Consider the following 18,603-nt stretch of genomic DNA (forward strand, 5'->3'; position numbering starts at 1 on the left):
TGGATTTCATTAGATGCGTTTCACCAATGTGTCCAACCCCACTTAGATAAAAGCTCATGGATGCTCTCCAGCACTGAAGTTGAATTCAAAGCGGGTTTCACAGCTGGTGTTATAAGTGGGGCCAGTAGTAATCCATCGCAAAACATTTACATGGGGTACTCGATACAATTCATCCTTCAAATCAATCCTCTCACCGAGGACTAATTATTTACCAGAATACATGAAAGCGTGTCATTGCATCATAAAGCAGTGCTAATATAAAGGACACTGCATGAGCTATGTCTGAGAGGTCTATGAACTACAGACAAAAAGCCAACATTTTTAAAGCATCAACCACAAACCGGCCATCTAGGCGTTGAACAAAAGCATCGTCCAAGCAGTTGCAGAACATTGACCTGTACAGAACCATATTAAAGGTAGAAATCTCAACAGGTTTTTGCTTGTCTGAAACACAACTCAGGCCTTTGGGTTCCACTTCCACATCAATAGAGGTCTAGGATTAGGAAATTAATCAGCAAGAAGATTGTGAACAAGTCTCTAAATGAAACAAGAAAACTTCATTAGAGAAACTGATGCTTCTCTAGAACAGGACATACAAAAACTGCACATTCTCGAAATCAAAGCAACAGTAAATACAAATGACGTTTTACACGAACCCACAAGGTGACTAAGAGATGATATGCTAGGAAAAATATTGTGTCGCTATGAAAACTGATGAGAATCACAGCAACACCAAAACTGATAGGTTAAAAGTATACTCTAATCAGATTAATTATCGGTTGACTGTCCCGCAGTCACTGAAGTGGGTGGAGATGATCATCAAGCGCTCCTCCACCCACTCTTAAATCTGATTGTAGTACTCTGATTTCCCTATGTCGTACGCAACATCCTCAAAGTTACAGAAGTACATAGCTGATCTAGAATTTTTAAATTACCTCTAGATGACACATGCAGATACACAATAAAGAAGGCAAGGTCACCCCATTTGGGCCTCTGATGCAAGAAGTCCCATTTGTTCCGTAAGATGATTCATACGCTGGGTCTTGTCCAATCCAATTTCCCAACCTGTCGGTAGATCCTCTTCCTTGCCAATACTGCCTTCCACTTCATTTGAACCAATCTCATCTGCATTCCCAGTAAGTGGGCTCACTGAAAGAAACTGTTCCCAGAAAGCATCATTTATCCCTGGAAGCTTGGGAATCTCATCCACCATAACATCAACCTCAGTGTCAGAAGAGAGATCATTAGTCACAACAGGCATTGGACCATTGATGAATCCAGACATTAAATTCCTATATTCTGTGTTCCCAGTATCTGATTCCCCAAAGTTCAACCCAGAGACTTCAAATGTGCTTTCTGGCAAGATTCCCCACACTTCGGAGAAATCAAACAGAACTTTATCTTCTGCCAAACTACTGTTAATTTCGGGGAACTGAGCTACTTTAATTGGGCCAGATGCCATGGAAGGGGAAGATTCGATGTCAGAAACTGCAGCTGAGGGACAGCTGAAAGGTAAACCTATCTCTGCTGATAAGCAAGACTCTGAAGACATTGGTAGAACCTCTGAAAGGGTCACTCCAGAAGTTCGACTGGAAGAGCTACCCCTACCTAATGCACTGGATGGAGAAGGTACGCTACCAATCAGGAGATTGGGGTGGTTGACAGTAGATTCCAACCTAGGAGATGCATTGAGATTCAAGATTTGCAGCAGCATTGCTTTTGCTGCTTCATTCATTAAAGGTTGATAATTGACAATCTGTCCATCAGGTGAGGTAGGGCCAAATTTGCAGACTGAATTACTTTCTTCTTCCTTGTTTGGGAGTCTCCTTTTCTTGTTAACTTTAGGATTGGACCTGTTGTTTTCATTCGGCTGTTGTACTAGCTGAGCTAGGAAGCCAGGGTTCTGCATGGCCTTTGCAAGGAATGACATGGTTTGCTTTTGCCGCTGCTCCATCACTTGAACACGCTGCCCAACAGCTTGCAACTGGTGATCGGTTGCTTGCTGCTTCTGCATCAATCTGACCAGCTCCTGCATAAGGACATTCTTATCCCTTCTTAATCTTTCAACCTCTTCCTCAAGCCCAAACTTCCCAACTTCAACACAAGACACGACTGATTTCCCCTGGACTTGAGGAACTGATTTCCCCTGGACTTGAGGAACTGATTTCCCTTGGAATTGAGGAGCTTGTTGATAGTTATTTACATGGACAGGTTTCCTTCTGCTTATGATCTTCAGAAGGTGTTTCTGACCTCTAAGAAACCCTTCATTTGCAAACTCCCAGCGATCTGGATCAACCTTCCTGAAACCCTGATTGATAAAGCAGAAAAGAAAAGAAACTAAATCTAAAATAGAAAGATACAGTCAATTCATGACATGACAATCATATCAATGAAATTAAGAAGAGAACTATGGAAGTACTTCAATCTCAACTTACCAATTGCAAGTAGGAATTCTGCGTATCTTGGAAAGCATGGTGTTTATTCATGGAGTGGAGCTTGCGATATCAAGTTTGTATGATAAATTAATGCAATCTCTAGAAGACGCAGGTTGAAGCTAATTGCACATACAATGGTAGCTTGGTATTATTTGCGTAATCTTAAGAATGCAGTGGTCTAAAAGGCTACGCAAGGCGCAGCCAAAATGCCTCCAACACTTTGGTGCAGTATGTGAAGCGCGCGCGAGGTTTCTGAGGTGTGCACATCACGGCAACATCCATGAGGTGAGCCTCAGTGTCTTTTTCTAGATTGCTCAAGATTTTCTCTCAACCATTGATTTTTAAATTTTAAGGGTTTACAAGTTGGGAAAACGCTAGATATTTGCACAAAACAAAAGGAAATCTATAGTTCAATAGTGAACTCTGGAGAAAGTTGGAGGATTCTAAAGTTGAGCGCTGCATTACGAGTTATTTATGAATGTCAGGTTTGTGTTGGTATTTGCTGATTTGAACACTTCCAAGTGGAATCATACTATCATGAAGGATCAAAATATTTGCTTATGTTGAATATTCTGCCTGTATTACAACTGTATTTCTCTACAAATTGCGCCTCTCTCTAATAAGGCATGGGCCTCGCCTCACCCCATGGTGTAACTAGAGCTTTTTAAAACAATGATTTAACCCACAAACTATAATGCTGTCTTGTAGTATTTGTAAGCTAAGTGTTCCCAGGGCATAAATCTAACCATTTGTTAACATGAAAAAATTAAACCTTTTTCTAAAGAAAAATAGGAGAATATGAACATAAATTCTGTATGGCAAAATGCACAAATTATAATACGAAACTTATACTAGAAGGGTTATTGAACCTGAACCATAAACGCAACACAATTTAAAGGAAGGCCACTAAAAATGATAGAGAGAAGACATAGCAAGTTAGCAACAAAGGTTAGATCAACAATGGTCTTTACAGTGGTCAAAATAGAAAACTGCTAACTACCCAGAAAAGTTATGCATCTGTGTTTTCTAAATAGGAATATAACTAGTTCATGCTTTACATCTTCTGTTGAAAAAATAGCACATAAGTTCCATGAACACGCACCTGGCCTTTGGCTTACGGGGTAACCTGGTAGACTTGATGTTCAGCTTGAATATTGTATGGCACAAGGTCCATAAGACGCGCTTATAAAATTAAATTGAGTGCTAATGCTCATACAAAGTGCAAGCACAGACAAAAACCCTGACATAATCAGATAATAAAGTTCCATCAGCACAACCGCTTTATCTAATATAAGGTGACAAGCATCCTCAAGAGGTGATTCTAAATATCCAACCATTAACTTGTCGCAGCATTGGAGAAAAAACATCTTGCACTCTGGCTGACTTTGATAAAGCAGTTGACGTTGTTGGAGAGTGTCAACAATAATTTATGGAGTTAAATTATTTCCATCACACCATTAATGTTGCCGGGACAACTTCACAACCATTTTCTGAATTGATTAGTTACATCCTATATTTTTTGGTACCACAACAGTGTTATGTCCCGAACCTTCCAGATTCCCTATAGGCTGTTTTTTTTTTTTTGATCCGCTATAGGCTGTATTTTGATCATGAAAATGTGGAGGGTTTTACCAAGGGAAAGGAAACATGCGGAAACCAATGAATAAATTTCAGCTCTCACTTTATTAGCTTCTTGCCTTTTCCTTCACCTTTTTCCTTTCACTCAATAAATCCCTCCCAAAATCCTTGATCCAAACACATCCTTAGGCAACCAACCTTTCCCAGGAAACCCAACCCCCTTGATAGACAACGTTATGTGTATTTTTTTTTCTTTCAAAAATTCTTGGAATCAAGCTGTAATTAAGAGGGTTTCAGTCAGAATTGGAAACCGCTTACCCAAATTTTCAGTCTATACAGAAATAAGCAGTTTGACAACAGTAACCTTTTTCAGTTTAACTGAACATTTTCGTGTGGTGAGACAAAGAGTTCCACAAACTCTACCGGATGATAAAGTTCAAGATGTGTCATGTGTTACAAAAGAAGGCGAGCTGCTTGATCCCAGCATCTTCAAACTTGAAAGTGGAAACATTAAAACGTAATTCCTAAAGCAACAACTTTACTTGGAGTTGGATGCAATAAGAGAGTCAACAAGATCAAAAAAGACATCAATCGAGTAGTTATTAGGTATTCAACTAGAGAGAGATATCGGGGGATTAGCTAACTCACATAAGTATTCAACTGTCTGACGAAGCTAGAGAAGTTGTTGTGCTTGAAGTACTTAGGCAAGAGATGTCTAGAAAACTCAGGCACGTTCCAGACAGCAAAGCTGTTGTTACTTTTACTCCACGACACAATCGAATCCGTGGATGGATCGTCGACCATGTCATATGTTTTGCTAAGAAAAGGAGGCGGAGAATTCGAAATTCCGCTCGTCGCCGCTGAGGTTGGAATCATCGCTGCGGCTTGGCCGCCTCCTCCTCCTCCTCTTCCGTCCATGAAATGATTAACAACAAAGTAGTAAGGGCAAAAAGAGGGGAGGTAGGTAAGGTTATAACAGGAGGAGGCAAAGGGGGGCTGCCGGGAATTTTTCCTGGCCGAAGCGGTGGAGTGAAGAAAGAGGAAGAGCATTGCGTCTGCACGCCACGCGAGACAGACAAGGATCTAAGCGGACGCAGGAACAAACGCGTTTAGCCCTATTTAGATTCCGAAAAAATCTAAAAAAATATTCATAAATTTTTAAATATTTTTTTTATGGGATCCTATTCGCCCCTACTTATTCAAAAGTAATACTTATCGATATCTATTGGAGCTGATTTTTTACAAGGCCCCATAAAATAAAATTCAAAAATTTATGAATATTTTTTTAGATTTTTTCGGAATCCAAATGGAGCCAAACGCATTTGTTCCTGCGAATTGTCCCTGCTCTTAGTTTTTTTTTTAACAAACTTACTTACTAGAGGTACCATACTAGTAACAAAAAGCGTTAGAATCACATATTCAAACTAAAAAATAATATAAATAAAAAATAATTTTTTAATTTTTTTACCATATTAAATATCTTGAGATCTTTTAAATAAAATTCATATTGTATATTTTTAAATTTTAGGAGAAATTATACTTTGCCCCCTTAAACTATCACCCGGCCACACTTTGCCCCCTCCAACTACTCAATTGAACACTTAACCCCCTTTAACTATTATTTCGCTGCCACCCTAACCCTTCCGTTTGTTGTCTGTTAAGGTTTTGGATAGAAAATTTTTCCAGGCTATTATTTTTTAAACCCAAAGACAAAATTACCCTCTCCTTCTCTTTCTAGCATACACAACCATCTCAAAGATGAAATTTTTCAGACTTTACACAAACCCATCTCTCTCTCTCTCTCTCTCTCTCTCTCTCTCTCTCTCTCTCTCTCTCCATTGACCAGTTCATTTTCTTCTTCCCTTAGCGGAATACAATTCAGTCCATACCATTTTTTTTTGTATATAATTCGATTTTTGGTTAAAAAATGAAGTGTTCCAAATTTCAATTCGTTTGAACAGGTGGAAAAATTTTAGTTTTCTGATCATTTTATCCTAAAATAGTTATAATTAAATTTTGACTCTAGGGCTCTCGTTGATTAGCCCTAAGAGATATTTGATTTTACGACTTTCTTAGGGTTAATCAACGAGAGTCCTATAGTCAAAATTTAATTATAACCATTTAGGATAAAATGATCAGAAAACTAAAATTTTTCCACCTGTTCAAACGAATTGAAATTTGGAACACTTCATTTTTTAACCTCTTTAGACAGTTTATATATTAAAAAATATAGTTAAAAAATGAAGTGTTCCAAATTTCAATCCGTTTAAACCGGTGGAAATATTTTAGTTTTCTGATCATTTTATCCTAAATGGTCATAATTAAATTTTGAATATAGGGTTCTTGTTGATTAACTCTAAGAAAGTCATAGAATCAAATATCTCTTAGGGTTAATCAACGAGAGCCCTAGAGTCAAAATTTAACTATGATCATTTAGGATAAAAATGATTAGAAAACTAAAATCTTTCCACCGGTTCAAACAGATTGAAATTTGAAACACTTAATTTTTTTTCCTTTTTAGACAGTTTATATATTAAAATATATGGTTAAAAAATTAAGTGTTCCAAATTTCAATCCGTTTGAACCGGTGAAAAGAATTTAGTATTTTTATCATTTTATCCTAAATGGTCATAATTAAATTTTCACTCTAAGGCTCTCGTTGATTAACTCTAAGAAAGTCGTAGAATCAAATATCTCTTAGGGTTAATCAACGAGAGCCCTATAGTCAAAATTTAATTATGACCATTTAGAATAAAATAATTAGAAAACGAAAATCTTTCCACCGGTTCAAACAGATTGAAATTTAGAACACTTAATTTTTTAACAAAAACTGAATTTTATAAATAAAAAAAATGGTATGGACTGGAATTGTAGCTTTTAGGGTTGTGGAAATCGTATTGTGCGTTGGGGAAATCTGTAGGAGTATCATGTATGTATATCTACCTGTATTGTGTAAGGGTATTTATGTAACTTAGCTCAAAACGTTAACAGAGTTAAATGGGTGGCAGCGAAATCATAGTTAAAGGGAGTTAAGTGTTCGATTGAGTAGTTGGAGGGGGAAAAATGTGGCCGGGTGATAGTTTAATGGGGCAAAGTATAATTTCCCCTAAATTTTAATAAGCCCATCATTTTGAGCTTAAAATTGTATTCTTAAAATAAGCACTTATTTCACGTTTCGGAATGGGGCCCAACCCAGTAGTAAGCATTTCCTATCGATATTCGATGCACGACTGGATGGTCTCCATGGAGCTCCTAAATTTAGCACGTAGTAACTAGTCTGAGAGAAAGAGAGGTGGAATAATTATGAAGACAAAGAAGAGTCTAGTCACGAGTGTACGAGGTGATCATGGTGCTTGCAAAGGGTGGGTTACAGAGAAATTATGGTATTTTTTGTTGCACGAAAGGAGTTGTTGTGCAACTTTTGCCGGTAGACAACGTTTTGCAGATGGGCAGGTGAAGAGAAAAAAGGTGCAATTTGTAATGCAGCTGTATTCATTCTAATAGGATGTCATTTCTAGAATCTAAAGGGTCTCAATGCAGTTCTTATAAAAGCCAAGCATGGTCAACGTAATTCCCCCAACTTATTTTCCTTCCATATTTTCTTATTTTCCCCCAGACACCACCTGCCCCCCTCCCTATTGCATCCGTGGCCTCGGACTCTCTCTCTCTCTCTCTGACGCACCCAGTTTAGGTCACTCGACCAGGTAATTTCGCTCGAGTTTGATTTATAGATCTCATCAAACATCGAATTTCATGTGGCATTTTTCTCTTGCTCTTATTAGCCGAAGATGATTATTTACATCAGCCATATGATTTCTGTGAAGACCTTGGATTTTTTAGTTTGAGCTTCCATTGTTTGATACATGTAATCAATCATTTGAAGTTCTGCTTTAAACTGACAATGGCTATTGATATATTTGGATTTTTCTGGATAAAACGCCAAGAAATTACTATTTCTCTTGTTTGAGATAGCTAGATTATTATAATGACTATAGTACTATACTATATCCCATCTCCATAGTTTAGTTTGGGCTGGCTTGAATTTTTTCATAGAAAAGCAATTGAGCTCATAGTTGGTGTTTCAGACATATGTTTTTAAAGTTTTTAGCAATCAAACAAAAAAAACTGTACAGGCTAAAGAAGCAAAGACAAAAAACAAGAAGAGTTTGAGCTTGTAATAAGCAATGGCGGAGCAACAAAATTCGGAGGGGGCCGAACTGTGAAAGAAATTTTGGTTTGATGATTTTTCAAGACGAAATCCAGTCACTCAAGTTTTTGCAGAACGATTTTGATAAATTGAACAAGTAATCTCTAGTATTGTTGCTATCGTCTCATTCGACGACACGCAGTATCATTACTGCATGGTATCACTTACTCTTACCGCATGGTATCACTTACTATAATTTAGTGTGCTTGAAATTGGGTGGAGCTGGGGCCACTCCCGACTCCACAATAGTTCTGCGACCAGCATTTGTTAATTCTAATAGCTATTGTATTGCTTTGAAAGATTGGAGTTTAAACCTTAGCCAAAGTTTATGATTCTTGAATGTAAAAGATGGTATTTAGAACTTTTAAGTGGTTGACCAATAAAATGTTGGTGTTCAAAGCTTAACTCAATAACTAATTGCAATAAATTAGAAATATAAAACTTATGTGAATTAGCGGTATTAGTCTAGAAATACAAGAAGGTATAGATGAATTTGAGGCCAGGCCGCAAGAGAGAAATCTCTTGTGAATCCCCTAGTCCTGGCGTGAATGGTTTATCTTTGACCCAGCCAGAGAGGGGAATAGTTGAGGTGCGTGCTAGCCTTGACATCTTGTCCTTCAACCAAAAAAAGATATGAATTTGTGCCCAAAAAATTATACAAAAACTATTTGTGATACAATTAAGTACTGGACAACACAATGTATTCGGCAGGCAAGTACAAGTTAGATCAAGGTTTGAACTTGTTATGGACTGGTTCACTAGAAAGAAGAGAACTTGGATGGAGTGCTGATAAGCACCCAATAATGTATATTCTTGCTGCTTAAGTCCTTAGTTTTATTGTATTTACGTTTATAAAGTTAATGTTTTATGTGATATTGCACGTAAGGTAGGTTTTGTGTGTTTCAGGTAATTCGTATAAATAAGGCGCGTTTGAACGCCAAGGAATGCTTCGAGTGCAACTAAGTATCCAAGGCCACGTGCCACCCTGTTGTTGTACCCGAAAAGTCATGTAAAGATGGTTTAGAGGTTGCTCGGGATGCCTAAGGGTCAAGGGAATTGAAGGAGATGTGAGGATTTTACCAAAGCTATTCATTTTTCGACCAACTGAGGATATAATCGTTATATCTTTTGATCTACAAATTATTTTTGATCGAAACCACTTGGGTTAGAAAGTAGACGCGACAAGCTTTCCAACAGTTCAAATAACACCCAAATCCGAATTCGGGAGTGTCCAGAGCGAGCCCGCGAAGTTCAGCCAAACAAATCTTCCTTAATGGCCCGGGTATTGATACTAGTTTTCATAGGTGTCAATATCAAGCACCTTAAATGATACCGGATTTTTCAAATGGGACGAAAGAAAAGTAAAAAAGGGATAAAATTATAAACGCTCACCACCCAAGTTAGGAAATCAACGGGATACAGATATCACCACCCGAGGATTTAACTAAGGATACAGGGCATAGGGATCGCTCACCACTCAAAGGAATCCACCTAAGAGATACAGAAACGATGAACAAGAAGATAAACGTCTCACTAGCCAAAGGCTATATTTTAATTCAACACACAACTTAGGATTTCATTCATAGCAACACAATTTATAGGCAACTTGGAACAACCCTCCAAGAATAGGAAAAGACACTTAACATTTTCAAGACACAAATTAAAAAGGACTTGACCAAAGAGTAATTGATATATGTGTTTGACTCTTGAAAACATAAAGACACTAAGAAACTTAAAAATAACATAAAAACATTCCTAGAGAAATTAAGGACACCATGAGAAATGCAAAAGGCTGACTCGATACTTGTTACATGAAAATAATTTAATATTGTTACTTTTGTGCCGAACACAAAATTGAGAATATAACAAATCAACAAGCGATAAACAAGAACACAAGGATATACGTGGTTTCGCTCAAGCACAAAGCAACAACGTACTCCACGGGGAAAAGAGCAAGAGGATTCATTATAAACAGGGAGAGAAACAAAGAGCCTGCTATACCCGTAACTCTACTTGAAGCACCAAACAGATATCTAGAAACAAATCTCTGGTGGAACCCAAGAGGGAGACACAAACCCTCAGTGGAACCCTAAAAGATGAACAAAACCCTAATATTTAAGCCCTTGAACAAAAGGCCATAATACTATTAGCCCTCAAACCCTTTATTTATAATAGGGTACAAAAACGGGAACAACATAATAAACCAATGTGGGACAAAATATTCAAGGCATTCCCAACAGTTACGAAACTCCATTGTCAAACTCCCCTGGTTGAAAAAGACTCGCCCTGGAGTCTTCGTTGGAAGTTTTGGGCTTGGTTTACTTTTTTTTTTTCTTCTTTCTCTTGTGCAGACGATTCTCTTGTATAGGAGTAAGTTCCTCATGACCATTGAAAGCCTCTCCCGCTTCCTTTTCTTTACTTGCAGATATAACTTTACGCGTTGACAGTTCACCTTTAATTCATAAAAATTTTCTGGACCTCGATAGACGATACTCCTTTCCTGTTCTTCATTTTCTTGATTTCCCGCAACTAAATTGTTATTCGATGGGAGACCTTGTTGGATTAAAACTTTTGTACAACCCTCAACATCGAAACTAGGATTGCATTGCTCAATAGCCAGTGAAGGCGTGGATAATCAAGAATCCATCTTCATTATACTCATCGTACATTGGAGGCAAACTGAATTCTACTTGTGGTTGTGGAATTGTTGAATCTTTAACGAAAAAAATTCCTTCCAACATGTTTTGATCTTCAAACGCCATGGGATGAATGAAAACTCAACAGGATGGATAGCTGTGCTCTGATACCAAACTGATACCGGATTTTTCCGATGGAACGGAAGAAAAGTAAAAAAGGGATAAAATTATAAACGCTCACCACCCAAGTTAGGAAATCAACGGGATACAGATATCACCACCCGAGGATTTAACTAAGGATACAGGGCGTAGGGATCACTCACCACTCAAAGGAATCCACCTAAGAGATACAGAAACGATGAACAAGAAGATAAACTTCTCACTAGCCAAAGGCTATATTTTAATTCAACACACAACTTAGGATTTCATTCATAGCAACACAATTTATAGGCAACTTGGAACAGCCCTCCAAGAATAGGAAAAGACACTTAACATTTTCAAGACACAAATTAAAAAGGACGTGACCAAAGAGTAATTGATATATGTGTTTGACTCTTGAAAACATAAAGACACTTAGAAACTTAAAAATAACATAAAAACATTCCTAGAGAAATTAAGGACTCCATGAGAAATGCAAAAGGTTGACTCAATACTTGTTACGAGAAAATAATTTAATATTGTTACGAAACTCCGTTGTCGTTAAATCACTCAGAAACTGAACAGGCCCGGTTTTGAGGTATTGATACCAAAGCCCTTCGTCCAGATTTTTGCTCACTTTATGCCACTTTTCCATTTATGAAAAGTTTCCACTTATGGAATGTTTTGGAATATTTTAGGGACCTTTTGGTCTTTTGTAAGGGATATTTTGCAAGCCATATAAATAAGCTTGTATGCCATATATGATAGATAGTTAGCTTTAGGCCTAAGTTAGATTTTTTATGCTTTAAGTCTTTTTTGCTTTCTAGGATTTCCATTGTTGTTCTTCCAAGCTTTTCAAGTTATTTCCTTAAGAACTCAAGTAAGTATTTGTCGTACGTTAATTTCCCATTTGTTAATGTTGTAGCTACGGCTTGGATCTTCGTTAATATCAAGTTTATTTCAGTTTTTATCGGTTAAATCTCATGGCTTATTTTCCTATTATGTCTTGTTCTTTTACTATGTGTGAGTAGTTTATAAGGTTGGGTCATGGGGTGATTTTTTCCCCATGACTTAGTGGTTTGAATGGTTTATCTATAACTTGATCATGGTTTAGTAAGGAAATGCTCAAATCTCTTATTTTCGGCCAAACCTTAAAGTTGTTACCCTTTTTGATTGTGTGTTGGCCAGAGTTTTAACCTGTTTGTCGCACACGATGCTTGGTGCTTTAACGCTCCATGCGTTTGAACTAAAAGTTTACTAAACGAGTTTAAGCCATTTCCAAACTAAATCCATGATTATGCTTGACTTAAACGTTGAGTGCTTCGGGTTCAAGATTTTCTACGTCTTGACCTTGAGTTGTTAGAAAGAAATGATTAAAACGGCTAAGTCATCGGGTGGTTTGATCTCCTAGACCTTGCCGCCTGTTTTATCTAAGTTCAAACCTCATTTCTAGTCTTTTTACAATAGTTTTCCACTTTTCAAAGCAAAACCGACAGTTGGCCGTCCAAACGCCACAAACCTCACATAAAGCCTACAATCCGAACTAGGTATATTCGAACTCCCTGTGGTACGATCTCGGTCTTACCAAGTTATTCTGCAAACGACTCGAAGCCCTACGCTTTGGGCTATACATCCAGGCGTACCATCTTCCATCGTAAGCAAGTGCTTTGGTGAGAAAGAAAGAATTATGGTTCCTCACCAAGTTTCACTAAAACAAGTGATAGGATTCTCATTTCTTTATTTTGGTTACCAAACCCCTCCATCCAGACAGATTGCTTGGCATTTCCCCCCGCAGGATATGGCCTGCTTTCTCCAGCCAAAATGACTGAACAGAACTATGATTTTCTGTTTTTGGATTGTTGTTGCAATCAAGTTTGTGGTTTGTGATATGTGTGCTTGAATTGTTGGAGGGCATATTGCTTTATTTTACTGAAAGATTGAGGAAAATAATAATTAGCTTCAATTATTACTGCTGTTTGGACTTAGATGCCCTAGGTACAAATTTTTTTTGCATTCGCATCTAGGAAAAAAAAGATTCAAACACCAGTTACTTGTTTCTATTTCCTAGTGAAGCGAGCAATGGGAAAATGTAAGCAAATTGAAGCACAATGACGGACTTTTGAATATTGTATCACACGTTCGATTCGTAAGCTTTTTAGATCATTTGCTGTAAGTATGAACTTGAAGTGGGGAGATACAATGATTGTTTGTCTTGCAGTGTTCTGTTACAGAAAGTAGCTACAACTTTCATAGAGAGATACACGATATATGTATCCCCAGGCTTGATGTACATAAAGCCATCAAACCTGTTGTCTTTCAACTAGTGTGCCTGCTCAATTGTCTTTCTGATTTAGGATGGTGTTGTATGTGTGGCTCAGCTTCTCACTTTTAGTGTCACTGTATAGTATGGTTTGCAATCACAAGGAATCAGTCGAAAGGAAAATTACTTTACTGGGTACCAGCTTCTACCATCCTCAATGATGAAGCATAAATGGACATAGTTCTTCTGGTAATAGTGCAATTTTTCGCTGGGGATTGATACAACGTTTTCAATGGATGACTTGAAAAGTGTCCCCCATTCATCCATATCCTATAGATCTATCCGACCCTCTAATTTAGAGGCGCTCGAGAAAATCCATTGTGATCTATTCCCTATTAGGTAAGTTGATCTCATCTTATGCTTTCAGATGATCAGCTTTAGATGATGTGGTTGCTTTCTTTAACAAGAAGCATATTTTGTCTTTCACAGGTATGAGTCGGAGTTCTTCCATAATATTGTAAATGGCCATAACATTGTGTCTTGGGGAGCTGTTGACTGCAGCCGATCCAATGGAAAAAATGATGATCTTATCGGATTTGTTGGATTTGTTACAGCATGGATAGTTCCGGCAAAAGGGAGTGAGGTGAGCCCTTAATGATCTGAAAAGAACCGAGTTATTATATTAGGAATCAGCTTTTCTTTACAAGAGACCTGGCACTTGTACTATGTTTCTTTTTCTTTTATTTTGGGTACTTACTTGTACAATGTTTCAAAGGCTGTATTTTAAGTCATGCAATATTGGCTTTGCAGAAAGAAGATTTGTTCAGATTTGACTTCTAAAAAACAGATCAAACCCTAATTTACGTTCTAACTTTGGGAGTAGTAGAATCTTATAGAAACTTTTGTATAGGCAAGTTTTTTTTACTACTTTTTGGACACGCCTTGAAGTTATTTCGCTCCAGTATCAATAATTTGTTTATTACTTTTGATTTTCAGCTTCTTCACTTGTTGAGGAGGTTATCAAATATGCCTCAAGTATTCCAATGTGCCAAGCAGTTTACCTCCATGTGATTTCTCATAATAATCCCACCTTCCATTTGTACCAGAAAATGTCCTTCCAATGTGTTTGAAGACTGCATGGTTTTTACTTCATTAATGGCCAGCATTATGATTCATTCTTGTTTGTCTTCTACCTAAATGGTGGTCGATCTCCTTGCTCACCATTGCAAGTAAAGTTTTGTTTTCTTGAAGTCACTTATCAAAACATGAATTCCCTCTTGTGATGATGCAAAGTTAGACCACAGTTGTTTAAGGTTCAAAGTGCGCTTTTTGGCTAGGTATCATAGAACCTAAGTGCGAGGAAAATACATAAGATTGAGCCCAAGTCAAGTAAGGCACACGTGTGACAAACGATAATCATGCACATTCCAAACGAATGAGATGCGTGCATATTTAATGTACTTACAGTTAGAGTATTTGATACTTTGACACATCATGGGGATTTTGTATTTGTTTCCAAACCAACCCGGTGGCTAGATATGTGGTTGGAAGATGTAAGTCTTTTGATTGGAGTAATTTGGTACATAGTTCTGAACACTAAGAGCCAAGAACTAGAATTAGCTATTTCAAGCAATCTAGCACAAGCTTATGAATATATGATACCGAACTTTGGAAGTGATAAAGACGGTGTCCTTTAGATGCAATGAATAGATGGCATATCAATCAGGGTAAGATGTTTACAAAATAGACAAAGATTAAAAGATATGCCTTTTTGAGCCTGTAACCTGTTAAAAAGGCATGGGCTTTAGCTCTTGGTTCAAGCATGCCTAGGAATTGTTTCGGGGCCTAGGTGCACCTTCAGTGGTGAATGACAGATGGGAAGCTAGTTTTTCTTTTCTGACAGAAGAGGAGCTCTTTGGTTTATATTTGAAAGAGAATCTAGCAGCCCTAACATCAATTTTGAGGAGCTTGATTAACATCATCATAATTGCGTCATCAGTTTGACTAAGTTCGAACGCACATGACTGCATGGGCTCGTTGTGTGAATATTATGTAGGTTTATCCAATAGATGACAAATATGTGTTCTTGGGGCTGCCAGGATTGCTGACGATATTAAGGCTGTGCCACGGGTGCCAAATCTAATCAGTTGCAGCTTTTGCAGGGAGCTTGTTACGCTCATTGTGACTTATCTGAAGAATGGACTTAAGCTGGTTGCTGCGAAGCTATGGAATGACAAAGGGAAGATCTCTAGATGGGCTAATAATGAAGAAACATGTTGCCTTTTAACAGCAGGGCAAAGCAAAAGCATCCTTATGGCTGAAGGTGGCAGGTTCCAGTGTGTGTAGTCATTTCATTTGATGAGGTTATGTTATTGGGATGGGCTCACCGCTCATGGTCATAAGTTATTCTGTTTGTCTTTTCCTCCCTCTTACCCGCTCCCCTTCCCTCTACCTTCAATCGTGTGTCCCCACGCGGAGAAATAGTTTATCAGCGTGACTCATTATATGCTCTCCATTTTAGGGTTGTGTTAACCTGTATTAATTTAGGCCAATCATAAAGATGAGTACATTGTGAATTTCTGAGTGCTCATAATAGCTTAGATCCATTTCAGGATGATTTTCAGCTGCCTCCTTGTTTCTCTTATTGTTTCCTGATCGAAATGGTGTATTGTTCACATTCCCATTCTCGAGTTAAAGGATGAACTGTTGCACTATCAGCATCAGTTATATAGAAGATTTTGTGCAGATTCAGAGAATGCAAACAATACAATGCTTTTTGAATCCAAATAACATCCACCTTTGGTTTAGGAAAGAGGAAATATGATAGATGTTCATACTGCATTATCTACTGATATATACTAATGTGGACGGTTTGAGAACAACAGATGGATAGACATGAATGTAAAAACAATTGGCAGAGTGCAGATTTTGAAGGTCAAGGAATAATCAGCAGTACAGTTTAGTAGCCTTGTTCATACGTGATTTTTTTATTCAACTCTTAATTAAGTGTTATTGTTTGTGAGGTAATTGGTGGCAGCTTCCATAAGCGTCACCAGCATCTGGATACTGACCATTGAATCGTTAGCAGCAGAATCTTCCTTGAGATCATACTCAATCGTGGATCTGGTGATGCACAATTCCTTGCCTTTCTCAATGACTTCGAATTGGACCTGATACAGAGTAAATCCCACATCAAGGTATCCTCCTTCCACCGCCTCTCTACTTTCACTCGTTTCTCATCATCAACCTTGGTAAACTAATCCTTGTATGAGCTAAAACCACACGTGCCTAGTTCAATGTATGGAACAGTTCCGTTTTAAACGAAGTTCTGTTCAAAAAATAAATAAAAAATAAAACATATCTATGTACTTACACATACCTGGTAAAAAAACAAATTTGAGGACGGTTCCAACTTTTCCGTCACCTTGAACAACTTCAACTCTGTCAATAACGCTATTGGGCTGTTCTGCAGCGAGCTTGGCAAGTTGGAGAGTGCCATACAATTCCCATGCTTGGCTTGCCGGTACGTTAACTTCTATCTCTTGTGAAATGGTTCCGAACATTTTGCCTCGTTGGTGGTGGTGGTGGGATGGGTTGGAGACAGAGCTCGTTAACTATTGGTTGTTTTTGGATGAGTTTCTCTCTAATTTTAGGTGTTGTGCATATACACCAAACAGTGGTGTACAAACAAGCCTAGTAGGCCCTCCCTATAATATAACGAGTGAAACTTGGCCCCCGAAGAATGGATTCCCCTAAAGGAATGAAGCAGTCGGCTGGCTGGGAAGGCGTTATTACCTGCCTGCCTGGTGGTATGGCAAATAAGTTAATAAGTTGGAGATGTACATTCTTGTGCAACCTCAGACCTCGACTTTTGGTTGTTGACGTTCCACGTTCGAGACTAAATATGCACGTGTTGTAGGGGTAAATTACACTGCCACCCCCTCTATTTGTTTGGAATCACACTGCCACCCCTCTTACTTTTAAAAATTACATTGTCCTTCCGTATTTTATAATTTTATCGTTTTCGTCCAGCTGTTAGTTGACTGAAGTCTGGACAGTAATTAATGATGTCACCAAAAATAAGGCATAAAATGCCAATTTTTGCCTTTAGTCCCTAGTCCCTCTTCCCCTCATACCATTCCGTCCCTAGTCCCTCATCCCCTCTAGTACCTAGGATTGGGCTCCCGCCCAGAATTCATTCCCTCTAGTCCAATCTAGTTTGGGCCATTTGTGGCCCCTTCTAGGCTCACCACAATTATTGAAACCATTCACTTTTCAGAGCCCGCTGAGAATATCAACCACGTCGAAAATCACGTTGATCGGACACTGTTTAATGTGATTTCGAAATGCATTAAGTTTATTAAAAAAAAGTGTGCGACACTGGATTGTTATCCATTTGACCCAATTATCTAAAGCTTAATGCATTTAAAAATTCTATCAAACATTATTTGATCAATGTGATTCTCTGCGTGGTCGATGTTTTTGGCGAGCTCTAAAAAGTGAATGGTTCTGATCATTGTTCCGGGCCCACATATGGCCCATCCATCCTCTTTCTCTTCCATTGCAAAGCCAACAACTAACCACCCACCTTATATTTTTCCACTTACAACTGTACGATTAAAACAAAGATCAATCCCCAATTTTAACCCATCTTCATCAAAAATCTACTTTGTCAAAAACCCACATACCCAAAATCAAAAACTGAAATCTCCAATTTGCGTGCACAATCTTCAGTGATCATGAATTTGAAGAGGGGTATCAATTGAGAAGGGGGTTATGGGGGACTAGGACTGGGGTTGAAGAGAGGTCGTGGTGTAGAAGCATGCAGCCATGGTATAGGGTTAATGATGGTGATGTTGGTAGGTTTGTTCAGAGGGTGGGTGAGTTATCAAAAAAAGTGAAACTATATAGGGGTTGCAGCTATGGTGGTGGTGGTTTTGCTATGACGGTGGAAGTTTGATGTGGTAGTGGCGGTGAAAGGGAACTGCGGTAGAGTTGATTTGGCTGGCAAGAAGAGAGAATAAAGAGATGAGTTTTTAGTTTGTGAAACCAAAAAAAGAATCCCAAAGCACGAATGGAAATCCCATCAAAATGAATCGCACCAGAGCATGGGTGGGATGTGGGAATTAAGTGGGATAAACGGGGCTTTGAGCCCTTTGTAAGTGTTGTTGCTAATAGGCATGAAAAAAAAATTATTCGTATGATTTCACGTAAAAGGCATGCAATTAATAGGGCGGGGGACCGTATTTGCCAAGGCCTCCATAATTATATCACTACCTCCCAATTTGGCAGCCCAGGCCAGTGTCCATCTCAAATCTAACTTTTAAAATTTGGATAAATTTTTGCGGC

At 38.2% G+C, this 18,603-nt stretch overlaps 2 protein-coding genes and 1 long non-coding RNA gene across 9 annotated transcripts; 1 reads left to right on the forward strand and 2 right to left on the reverse strand.

Annotated features, from left to right (window-relative positions):
• Positions 1 to 79: 79 nt before the first annotated feature.
• On the reverse strand, positions 80 to 5,098 carry LOC131300965 (heat stress transcription factor A-1b-like). 3 transcript variants are annotated; one of them, XM_058327043.1, is made up of 3 exons: positions 4,662 to 5,098; positions 936 to 2,308; positions 80 to 395 (listed from the first exon to the last, which is right to left on the reverse strand). In XM_058327043.1, exons 1-2 carry the CDS (start codon positions 5,061 to 5,063, stop codon positions 977 to 979), a joined length of 1,734 nt encoding a protein of 577 aa, XP_058183026.1. In that variant the 5' UTR covers positions 5,064 to 5,098; the 3' UTR covers positions 80 to 395; positions 936 to 976. The 3 variants fall into 3 exon arrangements, with proteins under 3 accessions (XP_058183026.1, XP_058183025.1, XP_058183024.1); XM_058327042.1 differs by having other exon boundaries at positions 80 to 537; XM_058327041.1 differs by lacking the exon at positions 80 to 395 and having other exon boundaries at positions 539 to 2,308.
• A 2,207-nt stretch (positions 5,099 to 7,305) lies between these two features.
• On the forward strand, positions 7,306 to 16,547 carry LOC131301493 (uncharacterized). 5 transcript variants are annotated; one of them, XR_009191301.1, is made up of 5 exons: positions 7,602 to 7,717; positions 9,127 to 9,287; positions 13,400 to 13,653; positions 13,744 to 13,897; positions 15,417 to 16,547. It is a non-coding gene; the product is annotated as an uncharacterized LOC131301493 (long non-coding RNA). The 5 variants fall into 5 exon arrangements; XR_009191300.1 differs by having other exon boundaries at positions 7,306 to 7,717; positions 9,127 to 13,653; XR_009191302.1 differs by lacking the exon at positions 9,127 to 9,287.
• On the reverse strand, positions 16,157 to 17,110 carry LOC131301492 (norbelladine synthase-like). The gene is given in 3 exon segments (XM_058327833.1): positions 16,157 to 16,477; positions 16,480 to 16,542; positions 16,634 to 17,110. Coding segments are annotated over 3 exon segments (468 nt in total). The 5' UTR covers positions 16,818 to 17,110; the 3' UTR covers positions 16,157 to 16,256.
• Positions 17,111 to 18,603: the final 1,493 nt, after the last annotated feature.

This window comes from Rhododendron vialii, chromosome 9a (genome assembly GCF_030253575.1).
Source record: "Rhododendron vialii isolate Sample 1 chromosome 9a, ASM3025357v1".
Lineage (NCBI taxonomy): Eukaryota > Viridiplantae > Streptophyta > Magnoliopsida > Ericales > Ericaceae > Rhododendron > Rhododendron vialii.